Source organism: Bipolaris maydis (assembly GCF_028858645.1).
Source record: "Bipolaris maydis strain C4 unplaced genomic scaffold PSV08scaffold_8, whole genome shotgun sequence".
Classification (NCBI taxonomy): Eukaryota; Fungi; Ascomycota; class Dothideomycetes; order Pleosporales; family Pleosporaceae; genus Bipolaris; species Bipolaris maydis.
The window spans coordinates 1,372,523-1,390,944 of record NW_027093864.1 but is presented as its reverse complement, the minus strand read 5'-3'; the positions used below and the strand labels follow the sequence as shown (position 1 = coordinate 1,390,944).

General features: G+C 52.2%; 7 protein-coding genes across 7 annotated transcripts; 3 read left to right on the top strand and 4 right to left on the bottom strand.

The window, feature by feature from the left end:
• Positions 1-71: 71 nt before the first annotated feature.
• Positions 72-4,435, bottom strand: PSV08DRAFT_410307 (Rft protein-domain-containing protein; the record flags this gene model as incomplete). The annotated part of the gene is made up of 2 exons (XM_014218271.2): positions 72-1,782; positions 2,828-4,435. The coding sequence occupies 2 exons, from the start codon at positions 4,433-4,435 to the stop codon at positions 100-102; spliced, it is 3,291 nt and encodes a 1,096-aa protein (XP_014073746.2). The 3' UTR covers positions 72-99.
• A 445-nt stretch (positions 4,436-4,880) lies between these two features.
• Positions 4,881-5,724, top strand: PSV08DRAFT_305226 (GNAT domain-containing protein; the record flags this gene model as incomplete). The annotated part of the gene is made up of 2 exons (XM_014218220.2): positions 4,881-5,055; positions 5,126-5,724. Coding segments are annotated over 2 exons (655 nt in total), but the record flags the coding sequence as incomplete, so codon positions are not given.
• On the bottom strand, positions 5,229-7,377 carry PSV08DRAFT_410305 (uncharacterized protein; the record flags this gene model as incomplete). Its single annotated transcript, XM_014218230.2, has 3 exons — positions 5,229-6,453; positions 6,550-7,059; positions 7,108-7,377. 3 exons carry the CDS (start codon positions 7,375-7,377, stop codon positions 5,683-5,685), a joined length of 1,551 nt encoding a protein of 516 aa, XP_014073705.1. The 3' UTR covers positions 5,229-5,682.
• A 420-nt stretch (positions 7,378-7,797) lies between these two features.
• Positions 7,798-8,640, bottom strand: PSV08DRAFT_362956 (uncharacterized protein). Its single transcript, XM_014218270.1, has one exon. The coding sequence runs from the start codon at positions 8,589-8,591 to the stop codon at positions 7,824-7,826; it is 768 nt and encodes a 255-aa protein (XP_014073745.1). The 5' UTR covers positions 8,592-8,640; the 3' UTR covers positions 7,798-7,823.
• A 399-nt stretch (positions 8,641-9,039) lies between these two features.
• Positions 9,040-12,013, top strand: PSV08DRAFT_224865 (uncharacterized protein; the record flags this gene model as incomplete). The annotated part of the gene is made up of 3 exons (XM_014218269.1): positions 9,040-9,129; positions 9,853-11,295; positions 11,346-12,013. 3 exons carry the CDS (start codon positions 9,040-9,042, stop codon positions 11,835-11,837), a joined length of 2,025 nt encoding a protein of 674 aa, XP_014073744.1. The 3' UTR covers positions 11,838-12,013.
• Positions 12,014-12,309: 296 nt separating this feature from the next.
• On the top strand, positions 12,310-15,273 carry PSV08DRAFT_410303 (uncharacterized protein; the record flags this gene model as incomplete). Its single annotated transcript, XM_014218268.2, has 5 exons — positions 12,310-12,338; positions 12,514-12,548; positions 12,721-12,767; positions 13,207-15,026; positions 15,083-15,273. The coding sequence occupies 5 exons, from the start codon at positions 12,310-12,312 to the stop codon at positions 15,111-15,113; spliced, it is 1,962 nt and encodes a 653-aa protein (XP_014073743.1). The 3' UTR covers positions 15,114-15,273.
• Positions 15,274-16,157: 884 nt separating this feature from the next.
• PSV08DRAFT_204130 (S-adenosylmethionine synthetase) lies at positions 16,158-18,120 on the bottom strand. The gene is made up of 4 exons (XM_014218267.2): positions 17,996-18,120; positions 17,879-17,937; positions 17,117-17,744; positions 16,158-17,060 (listed from the first exon to the last, which is right to left on the bottom strand). The coding sequence occupies exons 1-4, from the start codon at positions 18,020-18,022 to the stop codon at positions 16,602-16,604; spliced, it is 1,173 nt and encodes a 390-aa protein (XP_014073742.1). The 5' UTR covers positions 18,023-18,120; the 3' UTR covers positions 16,158-16,601.
• Positions 18,121-18,422: the final 302 nt, after the last annotated feature.

Sequence of the window (18,422 nt, the reverse complement as noted above, 5' to 3'; positions counted from 1 at the left end):
CGTCTCGTCGCCATTGTCCCTCGCCATGACGAGCCCAACGCGGCAAAATCACTCGAGCGCCCATGACAATCACGCACACTACCGTTGCTTCATTCACTTCTACTCGTCCTCCTCGCCATAGCCGTGTCCGTTTACAGTCAACACCACCTTGTATCCATGTCCTCCGATCCACTTCTTCTTCCTGCCCACCTTCTCCACTCTCTTCAGCGCCGCCTGCAGTCCCTCGTCCAGATCGTCCGGCTCGTGCCCAAACTCAAAATCAATCCAAAGCCTCTCTTTGTCCTTTTTGCTACTCGCCCACTCCACCTTGACCTGGACGCGGCTCTGCCGGACGGTCCCCGCGGGATATACACTTGCAAGCACTCCGGCAACGCTCCCCAGGTACCTGCACCACCACCTCAGGTCCTCGGGAACAAGCTGCAGCATTCGGTGATAAAAGTCCTGTTCGGTGGGGCTGATTGTGCTGTCCCCCCCGTAACGCTCACACAGGAGAATGGCGAGCGTGGCGCGTTCCTCGTGGCTAAGACCGTGCCCGGCAGAGAAGATGCCTGTCGTGGTACTCCTTAGCGCAGACCCACTGCGGAGATCCTTAACTTGGCCTCTGTGCGCAAACATGGTGTACGTGAAGGCCCTCATCATGCTGTTGCTAAACAGCTCCTTGCGCGCCGCCGATGGCGGAGCCACTGCCGCTCTCCGCAACAGGTCCATCAACTCCGGACTAGAAGCCGGCGCATACGCTCTTGTCGCATTGACAATTGGCGCATCGGACATGCTCGCCGGCTCCATCTCCGCAAAATGCATTCCCTCTCTTACGCCGCCCTGGCAAAAGTAGACGTTCTTGATGCTCGGCAGTGCTTTGGACAGGCACGAAACCAAAAAGGCAACGGCAGGAACTTGACTGGCCCGACGTGCTGACACGCGAAAGATTTCTGGTGTGTCTTCTTGCTTGACAGCAGCCTGTACAGCGTGTGTATCGTGAAAGACATCACTAGTTGTCCGAAACCCATTGATGATTGGAATGGGATATGGCTGGACGGGATGCGTAGACATGAGCACAAAGCCCCAGCCTCGAAATCCACCTCCAGACAGGTAAAGAGAAAGACCCTCTTCTGACTCGCATCGATCAAGCAGATGTTGGGGAATCCGAATATCCTCAACCGCTCCTTTCAAGTCGGCAATGACTTCGCTTTCAAAAGCCTTGAACCCTTTGCTGCCATGAGAACCAGCTTCCTCAAGTCTCTTCATGAGCGCCGCAGCACCGTACGGTAGACTTGCACTCCCCTTCTCACACATCTCAATCCGATCGTACTGCGTCGACGTAACAATCCAATTGATCTGCGTCGACCCACCCCCCAAATCCATCATGAGTCCCGTGACCTTGTGATACGAACTTGCAACCCCAAACGCCCCAATCCGGCCTTCCATCTCCTTGGACAAAAGCTCCACCTCCCACCCCGTCGCCCTCTGAATCTCGTTGCGGAACTCTTCCGAATTAACCGCCTTCCTTGTAGCCTCCGTAGCCACAATCCGCACTTGACTCTCAGGCACCCCAAAATCCTCACACGTAGCCTTGAAGCGCAGCAGCGACTTGACTACCTGTCTGATCGTCGCCTGGGGTATCGGAACGAGCTTGCCGTCTTCAAACTGCGCATCGTACAGCGATATCGCCGCACGGTCCAGATACAGAGTCGGGAGTCCCCGTTGCGTTGCTGGGGTAAGATCCGTAATCGAAAAGCGGATCCCGTTACTCCCCATGTCCACCAGCCCATGCAAGTGCCGTGACTCGTCTGTTGTAACCATGGTTTCGATGGCGTCAACTCGAGTGCGTGTGCGTATGTGTTGCAGAGGCCAAGATTTTTTAAAAGACGCAAACCAATAAGTTCCAATTGTCGAACAATAGTCCAGTTTCAAAGTGAAAGGAAAAAAAACTTTTTTTTCCTCTTGAGCTAAATGGCGTGATCAAAGCCCACGTTGTGCGTTGTTTAACGTTGTTTTGGCGTCCCCCCGGTCGATGGTTAGGTAGTTTCTCTTACCCCCAGGAAACTTCGCTTAGCGGTCCGTCTCTGCAAACTAAAACAAAAAAGTTAATAGTAAGTAGGTAAGTAAAAACCCTGGCCTTTGATGCAAAACCCCCAGCGATAATTTGATTTCCGGCCGTGCTTTTCTCCCCCCCCTCCCCAGGTTTTTTTTTTAGTCCAAGGAAACCTAGTTTCTATTACCCCCAGATTACTTGAGAAAAAATAATATCCTATGGAGCTCTTCTTTATTTGCCCTGCGCCTTGTTCTCGTGATGCGTGAGAAAAAAATTGGAGAGAGTGGTGATCGGGATGCGGGTTGGTTGGGGTTTGTGAGGAGGCGGGGTGAGTTGTTGGAGTGTGGTGTGTGTGTGTGTGTGGCCCCGATGCGAGCAGAGTGACGTTTTTTTGTTGAAACTTGGGGTTGTTGTTCTCCATTGAGTAACAATGAGGGGGAAAACTTGGTAATCGATATGGAGTGGGGCTGTGACTAATCACGTGGGGACCCACTTGGATGGTGTTTCGAATTGGAATCGAAGATTCAACTGGATTGTAGAGTAGCATTGAAGAAGTTTTTTTCTCACATAGAGAGCGGATGCCCCGGATTTTTGCTGTTGTGGTGGTAGTAGTCCCATGTGCAACATAAAAATATTTGACCCAATGCCGGTAGATTTACATGCATGTTGGTTGAATGATAAATTGTCTTTCATACCAACGTCTTGCTACCAAAACCCATACATGGGAGTCTCTGATTCTTATCTACTCAATACATTTTCCCTTCATTTTGATTTCTTCTCAACCACATCGGGTACTCGAGAAGGCCTCAACATGCGATAGCAATCCACCAAAAAGCCACGCTCAAAAAACAGCACATGCAGCACATATATCCCGCCTACAACTCCCATACTCACCAACTCACCCAGCACCCCAAATCGTCCCAGAAAGTAAATACCTGGCTTCGTCCGCATGAGAGTCGGCACAACAACTGCAGGAGCCGCAGCAGTAAGCGAAGGCACTGTCTGCAGTATACTAAATCCCGAACCATTCTGCGAAAAGAATCGTCCAATGAACCACGTATTCCAAACAATACGCAGAGCCATGTTAACAGTATTGGCCAGCACTACGCCGTTACCACCCATTTCAAGCTGACCGATGAAAAACCATGCACTCCCTGCAAAAAGGGCGAAGAAGATACCCATGGCAACTGACTGTGCATACAGCTCTTTGTTAGTAGCAACGGCGGCTACGAATGCTTCCGTCACACCGTTGATGGCGAGAAATGGAATGTAGTAGCAGTATGTCGAAAGGACCTTTGATGCAGATGTTGCCGACCATTTCTGACCCGCGACAATGGAAAGGAGTGTAGGAGCTAGCACTGGGCCTAGTGTGACGGCGAATAAAGATATGATGCCGTAGAGGTGAAGGATGGTACCAAGCACTCTGGAAGCTTGAGCTAAGTTTTGCTGCTGTTCGTTTGTTTCTTCCAGCTTCTTCTTTTCCCTAGCGGGTGCTGTTGATTTTGTATTGGCACAGAGTTTCGCAAACATGTTGCGACTGCTCTCTTCAATGGGCTGGAAGAGCATGCGTGCAATCAAACCTCCATAGTTTGATGCGAGTGCGTAGGCACCTTGGTCTGCAAGCGATGCGAGAGTCGTGATCAAAAGAGAATCGCCTTGAGTAAGAACATATTTGAGCGCTGACTGAAGGCTAAGAGATGCAGTGAGCCGAAGCAAAGGAGCAGAGAAGTAGGTCATGAAGACAGGATTCTCTTGAGTTGAAGGTATTCTCTCCGGGAAAAGCGAAAACCCGTCCGCCTTTGCAACGGGCCATGTCTTGTACGAATACATAACAAGCAACGCCACGGCGTAAGCCAACTGCCCAACAGCAAACGGAAGAACCCCGATATCGAGACCAGCACGGCTAGCTAGAATAGCAGACCCGCAAGTTCCGACGCATCGCAACAGGGTGGCAGAACTCTCAGCCGACGCTCGGACTTTATAAAGAAGCTTCTGCTGGACTGCTGAAAACGCAGGCTCGCTAAGCAACTCGAGAAAGGTAGCCAAGCCATAGATAAACAGTGCTTCTGCAAAGAACGGCACATTAGGCGTCTCCGACCGGAACCACAGCAACGCAAGCACATACGCCAGCGGCGTGCCCAGGAAAACGGCGAGATACGAGAGATTGATTACTGCCTGCGTCCCATGCGCCTGACGCTGCAGTGCCACGCGTAAGCTTTCTCGCGCAAAGTACAGCACCGATATGGAGAAGAGCTCGAGCTGGGCTGAAACGCCGAGCAGCTCCGGTGAGAGAAATCGCAGCAGAACCTGGTTGACAGCGAATGTAAGGGCGCGCGAGGCAACCTGCAGCAGGATGAGAAAAGTGGCTCCCTTCGCGGAAGCGGATAGAATTGAATTCGACATGCGGGGGTAAGGGGAGGGGGGGACCGGGAGGGAGAGCGAAGGGCCAACAAAAAAAGAGAGTCTGGAAGCCGTTTCCGACGAAGTGACGAAGACAGCGATTGCTATAAATGATGTAAGATGAAGACCCTCAAGAGGAGCATCTTTGATTGGCCGTTGTGTGCTGGATGCGGTGTAGTAGTTTGACAGCTGTGGTTGAGAAAGCTTCGGGGATATCGGCGTCGAAGGGAAACCGGTTTAGCGTCCTTTTTCCTAACAAATGCTCTCTTTTATTAGGCTACAATGACAAGGTACCAGCTCAGCCCTGTGCGCCGCCAGTTGTTCCAACTGGGTGCCACAGACGACTGCCAATCTGACTCTTTTAAATGCGCGCACACACTGTGCCAACAAATATATATTATGATGAGATTGCTCTCGATACCACTTTCTTCCTGAAGCTTGCGAAAAAGATGGTTGTGGTTGACCCCGGGCTATTCGTCAAGACGGAACGGTTGCTGCTCCGCCCGTTGCGCATCGAAGATGCAGATGACGTATTGGAGATGCGCAGGCATCCGGAGGTCATGATACATACATCCACTCTCCCCTCGGACAACATTGAAGCTACAAAGGCATGGATACAAGGTGTAAGAAGCATTTTCCTACCTCGGATAGCTTTTTTGGGGTATGTTTGTAGGCTAACTAGTAGCTTCGCAGTGCCACCAGGTTGAACACAATTGGAATTTCGCAGTCGTCCTGTTGGAGCCTCACGATGGTCCACATGTCATTGGCCTCATTGGTGCTGTCCGCGCACCAGAAGTAGGATACATGTTCAATGCTTCGTACTGGGGGAAAGGATACGCCACGGAAGCATTGCGTGCGTTCATGCCCATGTTTTTCGAACACTATTCCGGCAATTGCATTGCAGATTACCGGGATGAAGGTGCAAATGGACCGTCAAGCAACGGCAGTACACAAAACGGGAACGGCACCAATGGCTGCACGGACAATGGCAAGCGGTTGGCACCGAGATACGAATACGCAGAAGCACACACGGACCCGGAGTTGGTTTCAAGTCAAAATGTATTGACAAAGGTTGGCTTCAAGCTGCATGAAAGGAAGAAGAATGATTTTGAGAACCCGATTCTAGGGATGAGAGATACTTTGGTCTTTAGATTTTACAGGTCATCTTTATGAGAGACGGCCTTTACGATTGAATTGTACAACAAGGCTAAGGCTGCTGATTACAAAAACGTCCCCATGAACATAAGGCGTTACCAACCTATCTTAGCAGAATAATGATCGAGTTCTTCTCTTGTTTTGCCTCGAGACGGCGTTCGAAACTCACATCCCCGCATTGATGATACGTTGACCTTTCTTGGCTTCTTTTGGTTCAATTTGTCACTGTCGCCTGGCCCTTTCATGGAATGTTGGGCTCCAATACTATTTTTGATTACAGAGCGTGTGCCGCCATCTTCCGTTGCAACAGTCCCGCACTCGTCTTTCTCATCCGTCGTGCGTCTACCAATATGAGCCTGCCCAAAATAGTCACTCTCTGGAACAGTCTGGCTTGACGGAGTAGACTTCATTCGTAAGAGGACAGCGGATGGGGATAGAAGACTAGTATCATTGTGTCGCCAACGCAGGATCTTCCACTGATTCTGTTGCTGACGTGCTGTATATGGGCCATCTGGTGTATCGTCAAAGTGATCATGAGCGACTGTAAGATCCCCACGTTCGCAAGCACGTACGGAGTCGGTTGTCGATGAATCATGAGACTGACTCCCATATGTTGTTTCTGAGATGCGCCGGATATCGGGGATCTGGAAGCGATGCGTGAGAGGAGTGCCATCAGATGGATCAGAGCTGCATCGCCTCGAGGCATAAGGATTCTTGGCGGACACATCTTCCTCTACTGCAATTGATGGCGCAGATTGTGTAGGACGAAGGCGAAGTACGGATGGTGTAGGCTGTAGAGGTCGCCCATTGGTGATTTTAGGAGAGGACGTTTGGTCATTATGTTGACGAGGCTTAAGCTCAGCCCACTATTGCTTTTGTCTCTTCCACCCTGATGACATTCTGTCCAATAACATGGCAATGTACTTCCGTCGATGGCTCCTGGGTACTACTGTTTGGCATACCAGCTGAGAGAGAAACCCTGGCTCATGTCCCATTGAAGAGCTCGAGCTGGCTTTTGACAGTTTGCTGTCTAGCTCCATGCGCATCGCTTCTGGGTGCGGTCCATCTGTCCAGTCAGTTCCAGAAAGATCCAAAACATGATGTTCCTGATATTTCTGTCGACGGTGCCTACGACTATCGTGCTCTGCTATTATCTCTTCGAGCGACGGTCCCATAAAAAGACCTGGCCAAAAACTTGTTTCCGAAGATGGACAAGCGTGGCGACTAAAAGCTGGAGAAAACAGAGATTGCGAATATGAACGCAGTGCTGTAGTAGGTTTTGTATTCTTGTGTCGGTCCAGATGAGGAACACAGCTTGTGATTAAGCCTGATGATGACGTGTAGCAAGCTGCTAGTAACTCTAAGGCGATCAAATGTAAAAGCGCCTCGAATGAAATGAGACCACTGCAGGGCGCAACTTGGAGAGTAGCACTTGTTTTGATATGCCTGGCGAACTGAAGTGCACTAGGTATCTGACAAGGTCAGATATACCAACTAGACACTTGGGTAATGTCGCTTACTACCAAGCGCGGCTGCCGTAGTCTAGATTTCCAGAACTCGTCGCATTCCTGAGACTCGAGCCAATCTGCCACCTCTTCTGAGATTGTTCTTTCAGTGTCTTCAGATATGATACTGTCATCCTGTGCCTGGTGTATATTGTCCTCGATGCGTTCCAAGTACTCATTGCTCTCATCAGCTGTACACTGCAAATAGCGGCCCTTCACTTTGGCTATTTCCAACGCCTGATCAATTATGGTTTCCACATTCCGTCTGTCTACAGGTCTCTGCATGAACAATACGTAGGGGAGGATTATAGGGGATAGGTCTGGGATGAATCTTGAATGAGATATTAGGATAATAGGCGAGCGACGCAGTGTCTACAGCACATTTTCGCAGAAGCTGTTTGCTCATGCATCCCAAATGCAGATGTCCAGGGTTGGTCCTGCCAGGACGAAGACCCTGACTCTCGGAGGCGGGAGGAAGCCGCAATACATCAAAGCCCCGCAGTGGTCTGCTCAAGGGCTCGTTCCCAATGATGTTACCCTCCCACGTCATTCACGTAACAAGCATTTTGCTAAGTACTTCCAGTCAGGCTGCAAACGTCAATCTTAGCCACTTCGCTGCTCAGTGATGTCAGGGAGCACCTTTGACAAGTTGTGACGAATGTCCCCTTGTTTCAGCGAGGAGCTGATATGCCGCACAATTCCCCGGGTTTGTTCTCTCTGCTCCGTATTTTTCATACGCCTCCCATGGCCGTGTCGCCGTTTTCTTGCGACGAGGCTCCGGCCACAACATCTGCTTTCTCCGCAACTAGGCGGGACCCGTCGGATGTTTTGGAGACTGCCAATTGCGACTTCTCCCCTCTCTTCAATTTTGCCTCGTTTAGTCTTGCGAGAAAGTTTGTCGACGTTGGCTTGGCCTCGCCACCGGATCGCTGTCCTTCACTTTCACCGGAAGTCACAGCGGCCTGACTTGAACTACTACCCGCACCTTGCAAATATTCAGTCGGCTGTTGCACGTCATCGGCGTGCTTGACATCATCGCGCGGCCGCAGTCGTCCAACTTTTGCAACCAATTTGGCAGAACCCAGAGATAGCAAGTCGACCGATGGCAAAGATCGTAATGGCTGGGTCGTGTCCGCATCCGCATCCGGTTTCACGAAGAACATGTCGGTTCCGATAGTCGAGGTCCAATGGCAACTCAACAACTGGCCGTTATACATAACCAATGGATTCGGCGTGTGCAGTCCAATCACTTGCACTTCGCCCATGTTGGCCGTTTCTTGTCGGGCATTTGCACCGGCTGCGACTTCGACCGGCTGGCCTCGGGCTGCGTTCAGCGCGCGCAGTCGGCTTTTGAGCAAAGTTGGATGGCCCGGCCTACTTTGCGACACCATAGGGATCTGAGCTGCTGGAACATTGGAAAGATCCAGGGGAATATAAAAGTCCTCCGTTTCGGTCTCATCGTACTCGTACTCCCATTCGTCATCTTCGATGTTAGTCATGGTGCTGGGCGCGTTCAAAAGCTCAAGGTGATAGAAAATGCAGCGCAGTGGGGTCAGTCGAAAGGCATTGGAAGATGGTGATTTATAGCCGAAGTTTTCGAACCGATCTTTGGCTCGGATTTGTGGCACAGAAATTTTGTTGGCAATATAAACATTGTTGTCTCAGCTTCTCACATCACAAGTCCAAGCACGGCTGAAAAGTCGTACAACTCCGCTTGGTGTAGTTGGTTTATCACGTTCGACTGTAATTGCAATTGTAATCGAAAGGTCCCTAGTTCGATTCTGGGAGCGGAGACAACTATTCTTTTTTTGCGTTTATGCCGGGCTGAGCCTGTATGTCTCAGCGCCATGCATGTCTTTTTGGCACTGAGCTGCGGAAGGGCGGGGAATGAGCCTAAAGTTGGGCGTGCATACAGCATGCATTGCACTAGGATGGATGGTCAACGACATGTCCTGTTCTATGGAGGGTAGAGAAGTCTTTTGCATCTGCATGCGTCTCGCGTTGCAACTGGGTGCAGCACAGGATGGCTGCCCGCAAGTGAGGCCACGTCTGACGTGTTGATGTGCCGTCCACAGCCAGGCTGGCTATACAGGGACACAGAACAGACTGCACAACCTGCACGACCTGCACACATGGCTTCTCTATCGATAACGTGTTGTATCGATAGGCCGTGCCTGGATGCTAGGTTCATGGCATGGAGAGCCGCTTGCCTACCGAGGCCTCCCGCATCGTCCCCAGCTAGCGCTGACGACGTACGCCCAGCCGGCAACCATCCAGAACGCTTCAACCACCACTGTGCGCCACTCTGCACAAAACATCTACTGCATACGTTCCTGCTTGATATATATTGATCGCATTCTTTTACTAACCATTGTGCATCTCCCCGACGTGGCTCTAGCGCCAATCGGCTGCCTGCGCTTATCTACTTTCCATCAGTAAGTCTGCTCCCGCCCAAGTCCGGCCATACAACACCGTTTCGGGCCATCAGTACCTTCCGCCGTGTCCGTTCCCCGCCGGATTTCGAGCGTGCCATTAGCTCAAATCCAGCCCTGGTGGGCCTTCTCGCAGTTACAGCGTCGCTCATCATTGCGGCTGTTCCCTGCGTTGCCCAGCGCGAGGCTGATCCACTGCTGTTCATGGCAATCATACCTGTCACCCGCAGCTTCTTTGTCAGCATACCGGCAGTACCGGCTTCAGATATTCCGTACGGGATTACGCTGTGGCGTCTTTATTCGGAGCTTACGGATGAAAGCTAACTAGTCAGTGCCACTCGTTCCGTACTTGCATCATGGTGGAGTGCAGGTTCCACTACAAGCAGCCCTGCCTTCGTTGCTTCCTACGCCCGAGGCTGATCTACCTGAATACCCTCCCGTAGCAACGTACTCCTCCGATACTCCGATCCAGAAGCCAGATGCTGCGCAAGGCGTACGCGACGAAGAACTCATTCCTACCATCGACATCCCTATAACAGATCCTTTGCGACAAGACTCGTCTGAGCAGGCTCACACATCTGGCGCTGGCGTTGAGAGCTCGCTGAGCGAGAAGGAGACTGAGATGAAGGGCAGGAAACCTGTTGCTGCCGCTGGAGGCGCATTGTTCGGATTGTTCACGCTTTCGCACTTTTACCAGGATTTCCTGTTCGACAAGTTGACACCCGGGGATGAGCGCGCAGATGAAACCGAATGGGTTGCATCGTCAAAATCTTGGCTAGATCGCAAAGCGTGCAGTTGGTTTGGGATATGTGGCCTGGCGCATCTGAACCAAGCACACTGGACTACTGCAGCATCCGATACACAAGGCCAGACGGTCATTATAGAGGAGTCGGACAAGACGGACCTGAACGATTTCTGGAAAGACGCGCGGGTCATTCCCGCAGACTACAAGCCAGATCCCGAGCTCGAGATCCCACAATACGTTATAGACCATGCGCCTCTGATACACCTGTTCTCGGGAGAAGAATACTGGCCAGGAGATATGGCTGACCATTTGGTGCATACGACGCCTCATCTGAACTACACGCCTATCCAAGCCCAAAGTGACCACCCAACCATCAGTAATCTTGGGCAACTTAACAAGTGGGGCAGATTTGTGTATCTGCAGAGCGATGACAATGTAGAGGATCACCCGGCGTGGCTGGGTGCAGAGTACAATATTCCCAGCGTACCAGGAAACGGAGACGACGATGACAATGACCCGAAGCATGATGGTGGAGCCAAAGGGCATCTCACAGAAGACAAGGAAAGCAAGAAGTCGAGTTGGTGGCACGTCGGCAAGGGTGATACCAAAGGGCGAGGTGGCATTCGGCCTGACCCATCAGCTCCTGGAGGGCCCATTCCCACAAGTACACCCGAGGGCGACGAACTTGTCGACGACGCCGATGAGGATGACAGGTATTGGCGACCAGAACTGCGTCGTGTGCGCCGCAAGTACAAGGGCAAGAGGGTCGTAGGTGGGCGCAGCGATGCACCCGTGCCATTGGTCGTGGTAGACAAGGGCGACGGAGTTGTCGACGCTTTCTGGTTCTTCTTCTACAGCTACAACCTCGGCAATGCAGTCTTCAACGTGCGTTTCGGCAACCATGTGGGTGACTGGGAACACACGGTGGTCCGGTTTCACCACGGCGAACCAAAGGCAGTGTTCTTTAGTGAACATAGTTTTGGTGAAGCGTATGCCTGGGACGCTGTAGAGAAGAGCGGGAAGAGGGTAAGTTAATGCAAGGCACAATGTAATGACTTAGGCTGACACATATTTAGCCTATCGGCTTTTCTGCCACGGGAACCCACGCCATGTATGCGACCGAAGGCACTCATCCATATGTTCTGCCAGGTGGCATTCTGCACGACGTTACTGATCGTGGTCCTCTCTGGGACCCTGTACTCAACATGTACTCGTACAAGTACAACTATCGAACGGACCGACTTGTCTCATCTAACCTCAACCCCGTCGCGCCGACATCGTGGTTCTACTTTGCTGGCCACTGGGGCGACAAATTTTACCCACTTAGCGACCCCCGACAATACCGCTTTTTGGGCCAATATCATTACGTCAATGGGCCGTTGGGGCCTCGTTTCAAGAACCTTGGACGGCAAGAGATTTGTCAAGGCAACGGCGAATGCACTCTTAAGAGACGTGCTGGAGAGAGGTCGAATATTGTCAAGTCGTGGGCCGAGCTTGGTGAGGGAGAGGAGATGAGCGAAGAAGACGCTAAACGCATTTTTGGAGCAGAGTATGATTCTGCATCTTGAAGACTGAAGCCATGACGACCGGAATGATTGATTGGGACGCGTTTTGTTTACACTCATTGGATAGCTGCAAGGCGTTTTTGTTGCATCTGTACTACTACACCACGCTGGCATTGTTTTGAGATACCTACATACGTAGCCCCCGTACGCGCAAATGAACCTTTTTCTTGTTCTATAATTAAAGCTGCCCTTTGTCGGAGCACGCATACCAAGGCCGAGATTTGCAAGCAAAGTGTTTGCCTCTGAGTGAGTCAGGGGAAATGTTTCCAGAAAAAAAATTGAGGTTCGTTACGAGGGTATGTCATACTACATTCACTGGTGTTGCTGAGCAGAGAAAGTTTAGCGGGCGAAAGTCGCCGAGACAGGTGTCATGGTTAGTGCGGAAAAGACTCGGGATATCTGACGTCGTCACCGGTGTTTTCGTAGGTATATCGGGAAGCAACAGATTGCCTAGTCAGCTCAGCCTCTGGCCCCCATGGCACTCAAACAGGGCGATTTCCTGGAGTGAGCCATTGGCTGGTAGCCAGGAGGAGTTCGGGGGCACATCTGCAACTTGCACGAGGACGCGCGGGCATGGGCGATTGCGTGACGTCTTTTAGTCCTCTCCATGGCCCCAGGTCTGGCGCCCGACAACACCCATTGAGTCGGGGGCAGACGGGGCTGGCCCTTCTTCGGACAGGCGAATCCAGCGCAGAGCAAAGGAGCATGCCGCAAGTGAGTAATCGTTGGCGCATCTCGTCATCAGTCGAACAATTTGTGTTTGGCCGCCGTCAGAGACGGGGGTGGGACCTCTAAAGTAGGCGCATGTCGTCGTTATCTTATCAGCGCGGCGGCCCTACGCCTTCCCAACCGCATACCACATACAGACATACATACATGCTCACAGACGTGCATGCACTCGACCCAACACCCAAGCACGCCGGCCTGCATCGCGTCAGCTTCAGCTCCGCCCGTGCCATCGCCACGTCTCCTTTTCTTCTGCCTCTGAGTTTTGTTTCTGGGTCACAGGATCCCCGCGCGCTTCCCGAGAATTGCGCCAGATCATCCACCGCTTACGCCTGCAGTAAACAACCTGTTTGGCACTAGCGCCGCCATAGCGCCATCTGTACATCATACACCTGCACTCTCCCCTCGCTCCGCTAACGCAGCTGAAGCCCGCAAGGGGGGCATGCGACCACCACTTTGATAACACAAAGAACCTGCTGTCCGGGCGACGTGCTCATCCCACTGCACCGTCCGCCTCCTCAAGTCTCAGCAGCACATCGCCAACCCGATCATCGCTCCCCCCCATCTGGTCGACGTCCACGTGCCTTGGATCCTGACGCCGTGACTCCCTCGTCGCCACTACCAACAAACTTGGACACCAAACTAGGCCTACCGCACTATGGCCTTCTTACAGCAGCATAGGCCACAGAGCGGCCGCCAAACTTCCTACCATGGCCCAGAACGCGTCGACGAAGCCACATCCGCCTTGCCCCAAGTCAAGACGTCTCTCGAGCAATCAGAGGAGTGGGTTCTCTTCTCGCCCCCCGCTCCCTCAACCACCACCCGCACACACACCACCTCGACTGAGCGAACACCGCGAACAGCTGGCCTGTCGCGCCTCAGTGAGTTTGGCTCACTCGAGACAGTCGCTCGCTCGCAGGACGACGATGTCGGCACGTCTTTTGGCACAGAGGAGGAACTTGATAGTCTCGATGATGGCCTGCATGCTTTCCATGAACCATCTGAATACGGTGCCCCAGTGAGCAGACTGCAGGAAAGTGGAGATACCGTGCTTCCAACCCATGATGGGCTGGGCGAATTCAAACCAGACTCGACTATGCAAGAACACATGTGGCACTTTGAACGCTCACGGAGGCGACTAGTCAGACGGCGCTCGAGTGTGCAGCGACATTTGACCATACTCGATGATACCGACGAAATGACGACGGAGCAGGAGAAGCGGCAGCGTATTGAGAGGTGGCGGTTAGAGCAAAGCAAAGCCTTGTTGGAGGAGATTGAGAGGGAAACAAGGCGAAGACGGCGAATGAGCATGGTTAGTACTACGCGGAGTCGGAGAGAAAGCACCAATGCACCCCAACAACCATCGGGTGCAGTTCTGCAGCAGGCCCAATCGGTCTCTGATGCACAGAGCGACTCATCTGAAGAAAGTCCTGAGAGCCTTACATTCTGGCAACGGATAACTCGACGGGTGATTCGCGATCTCATTGGTCTTGACGACAACACACTCTCAGTCATATTCGGAGAGACAATATCAGACGAATCACCAACACCCACCCCTGGCACACCTACTGAATTCTCCGCGGATAAAGCTCTGGAAGATGCAGGAATCGATGCCTCGCAGTTTTCCGATGATGCCTGGCAGACGAAGCTACTTGAACGGGTAGCCGTGGAGCTGGGAACCTTGGTCAACCAGCTTTCTGAGCACCCAGGAGCTTTCTCTACATATCAACAAACACAATCAATACCAGACTATGCAGGTCTTACACCGGTAAGATCTAACACGACCCTCGCATCCGACACCACATCCTCACGACCAGCAAGTTCTCAGCCGACCACATTACCTGCATCAGCCCAGTTCGCCCCTACTTTTCAAGCCCAAGCATCCCATACCTATAGCGAAGCCTCGTTATGGGGGATTGAAGAAGAGCCCAATGACGATGACTTGTTAGATTCATCTGTTGCAACTCCCATCCCCACACCCGACATTGCCGAAGAGCTTGCCCGTGAGCGCGAGTATTGGGAGCGTGAGATTGACGTCACAATGATCTTCAACTTTCTCATCAAACGCTTTTCCTCCCGGCGGTCGAGCATTTCGCTTCCCCCACCGCCTGCCCGCACAGCCAGTGCCTCGCGGTCGGGAGGGACAAAAGACGACAACATGAGCTCAGCACGCCGAGCAGCAATCATCCGCCAGCACCACCCTTTGGTCGATAGGACGACGACCGATGCTAGACTCCCGACGTCGTCCGCTGCTCAAACCAAAAGGGAGTCATCGTCGAGACGGTACTCGACATACTACTCGCCGCCATCGGTCTCAGCTGGACTGAGGGAAAAGGGCAAGTTGAGGAGTAGCAGTAGCTGCGCTAGCCAAAGCACCAAGAAGAGCAAGCGCAGCGGGAACTCGGCAAGGAACTACTGGGATTTAGGTGGTAGTGTAGGCAGTGGCAGTGTATTTGCTGGTGAAGTGTAAGCTTGTTGATGGATTGCATGCATACCATGATGAAAACAAATAGAACATATAGAAGTTCGAAGAAGAGTAAGGTTTTGAAGTAAGGGAACTTTTTTTTATACATCTACGGCTTATAACATTATTCATATCAATTCCGCTCTGGGGGGTGGGGGGGAAGGAAGCAACCATTTATGTACATAGGTATGAAACTCTTGGTCCTCTTATGGTCCATTCAATTGCATGAGATAAACATCGGACCGGGTATTTTCGGCTACATTTTGCTTTCCCCTTTCCAATCCTCGTGTTTATATCCCCCAAAAGAGAATTCAATAGAAAAAAAAACCCTTTCTCTATTACACCTGTGTCTTGCAATCCTGAATCTCACTCGTCTTTTACCGGTCTTGCTTACTAGGATCCCCCCTTCCATCACCCTTGCACTTCCCCCCCCCCCCCCCCCCCACAAAAAAAATACCCACCGAAAAAAGAGCCCGAACAGAGACAGAGAAAGAAAAAATGCCCGGAGTTCGGAGTAGTGTCACGCGGTTTAATGTAGTATACACATGTAACGTGTGACATACCCACCACCCACCCTTACTTTTTCTAGCTAGGGGAGAGGGAGGGGGAGGGGGCCCAAGTACTACGGGATAATAATTTTTTTTTAAAAAAAAGTAGTTAGTTGGTTAAGTATTAAGAAATATGCAGGGTCCCGTTGTCGCCGCCGCAGCAGCAGCAGCAGCCACCGCCCGCTTATTACCCCCCCGTGGTTGTCGCTGTAACTCAAACTCCTCTTTTTTTTGAGATAGGACAGGAAGGGACGGTTGTGTGACGGGTGCACGTGGGGCCGGCCCATGTAGTCTTGCGGGTATCACAAGGGTCTCGGAGTAGGGTTTTTTTTTTCTTTGATTATGTGTTACTACTGCATTTCCTTTCATTTAAGAAACTTTACTCCTTGGATTATGGAGTGGACATGGCAAGTGTGCTGCACTTGGAGACAATATATAGTCCGGGCGGCTTATTTGGTAACACATACCCGTGTCTACTATCCGAATCCGTTCCTATCGAATGCAAGTACATACAAACTAGGGTTAGATGATAATGCCTTGTCATAACATATGCATCACAATCATTGGGAACTGGCACCATGTTTGTATGTGGCTTGGTAAAGCGCCCGACCCGTCTGCGCTGAGGTATTAGCCCAGAGCAGACGCTCAGACTCATATTTGATTTCTCCTAATCTGGTAGTCCTTAGACTGTCCTCCACATGCGGCGTGCCGCAAAAAGGCCAACGTGCGCGTTGATAACGCACTACTGCCCCTAAATGTTGAAGCTTTTGTATCTAACAGCCTGCCCTAGGCTGTCTCTATATGAAAAGGAAACGTGCATCTAACTTTTTGGAAAGAACTAACGGGCTGGTATCATGGGTGAAAAAATTTGCCCTGGACGCCGTGAAACACTTGTTGAAAAGGCTCTTTACCCGCCTCCCAAAGATATGCAAATCTTTCTCATGTGATGTCGTCGTCGTCATCATAAATCTTAAGTCTTTGCAGGATGAAGTTGATTCAATCCCACTCTATGCGTCGAGCATTACGAAATTAAAACTTGAGCTCCTTGGGCTTCTCCCAAGTAAAGCTCTGGTTGGTGAAGTGACCGTTCTTAGCGGTCTGGAAGTAGATGGGGTCAATGAGGTTCAACTCCTTGACAATGACACCGGGGCGGAGGTCGAAGTTCTTGTGGATAATCTCCACAAGCTCGTCCGAGGACTTCTCCGAGGTGCCGTAGGTCTCAACGAACAGGGAAAGAGGCTCGGAGACACCGATAGCGTATGACAGCTGGACGAGCGCACGGCGGGCCAGCTTGGCATTGACAAGCGACTTGGCGATCCAGCGCGCAAGGTAGGCGGCAGAGCGGTCGACCTTGGAGTAGTCCTTTCCGGAGAAAGCACCACCACCGTGGGCTCCCCAGCCACCGTAGGTGTCGACAATGATCTTACGGCCAGTAAGACCAGCATCACCCTGAGGACCACCAATGATGAAGAGACCAGAGGGTTGGATCTAGGACAGGTCAGCACAGGTATGTTTGTATGAAGGCAGGCTAAAGGAGGACGTACGTGGTAGACGGTCTTGTCATCAAGCATGTTGGCGGGGATGACCTTCTTGATGATCTTCTCCTTGATCTCCTCACGGAGCTTCTCGGTGGTAATGTCCTCGCTGTGCTGGGCAGAGACGACAACAGTGTCGACACGGAGGGGAATGACGGCACCGCCATCGTGAGCGTACTCAATGGTGACCTGCGTCTTGGTGTCGGGTCGGAGCCATGGCAGGGAACCGTCCTTGCGGGCCTTGGTCATGGCAGCATTGAGCTTGTGGGAGAGGAGGACGGTCAGAGGAAGGAGCTCGGGGGTCTCGTCGGTGGCATAGCCGAACATGATACCCTGGTCACCGGCACCGAGCTTCTCGAGAGCCTCCTCGTAGTGGAGACCCTGAGCAATGTCGGGCGACTGCTGCTCAATGGCAACGAGGACGTTGCACGTCTTGTAGTCGAAGCCCTTGTCCGAAGAGTCGTAGCCAATGTCCTTGATGGCATTGCGGATAATCTTCTGGTAGTCGAGGTGTGCCTTTGTGGTGATTTCACCAAAGACCATGATCATACCGGTCTTGGCGGCCGTCTCGCAGGCGACCTTGGAGAGGGGGTCCTCCTTGAGGCAGGCATCGAGGATGGCATCGGAGACTTGATCGCTATAGTTGGGAGTCAGCAATGGCCGGCCTGAGGGAAGTGACTGGCGGAGTATAGTTTGGGGCTTTCATGTGCCGCAAATACGCCGACCGACCGAAGCGGAGGGGGAGAAACAAAAAAGACACGTAGAACGTACCAGATCTTGTCGGGGTGGCCCTCACCGACCGACTCGGAGGTGAAGAGGAAGGTGTTACCCTGGGGAAAAATGTTAGGCTCATGGCGGGGTGGTTCGGGGACTTTCTGTCGAGGGTACCTTTGCGGAGCCGTTGGGGACAGTCATTGTGGTGGGTGTGGAGAGGCGGGGGGAGAAGGAGGGAGAACTAGTGTAGGACTTGCGACCGCGTGTAAATTGACGGAAGAAGAAGAAGAAGGGTGAGTGAAGGAGAAGAGAAGGAGGGGGGAGTCGAGGGGCTGGAGTGGATTTAAGCAGCAGCAGAATGGGCCGTCTGTCCCAAAATGATTGCCGAAAAAAACGTGCAGGGCCATGTTAAAGCGCGCAGCCCAAGGCCGAACTGCGACTGCCGCACTAGCACTAAGCCCAGCGTTAGGAGCACGCCATTGTCCCCCTCGCCTTCAGACAGCGACTGCCGCCCTAGCCACGCCCAGCCAACCACACAAACTCCACACTCCGCCCCCACCGCCCTCGCGGCAGAAAAGTATCCCGCCGCGCCCGCCTCGAC

Excerpts from the sequence above, each read along its gene's own strand:
- PSV08DRAFT_204130 (XM_014218267.2), bottom strand. The coding sequence starts at position 18,022 with ATGACTGTCCCCAACGGCTCCGCAAAG. Across the intron at positions 17,745-17,878 it reads GGCCACCCCGACAAGATCTG|CGATCAAGTCTCCGATGCCA; the intron begins GTACGTTCTACG and ends TCCCAACTATAG. Across the intron at positions 17,061-17,116 it reads ATGACAAGACCGTCTACCAC|ATCCAACCCTCTGGTCTCTT; the intron begins GTACGTCCTCCT and ends GACCTGTCCTAG.
- PSV08DRAFT_362956 (XM_014218270.1), bottom strand. The coding sequence starts at position 8,591 with ATGACTAACATCGAAGATGACGAATGGGAGTACGAGTACGATGAGACC.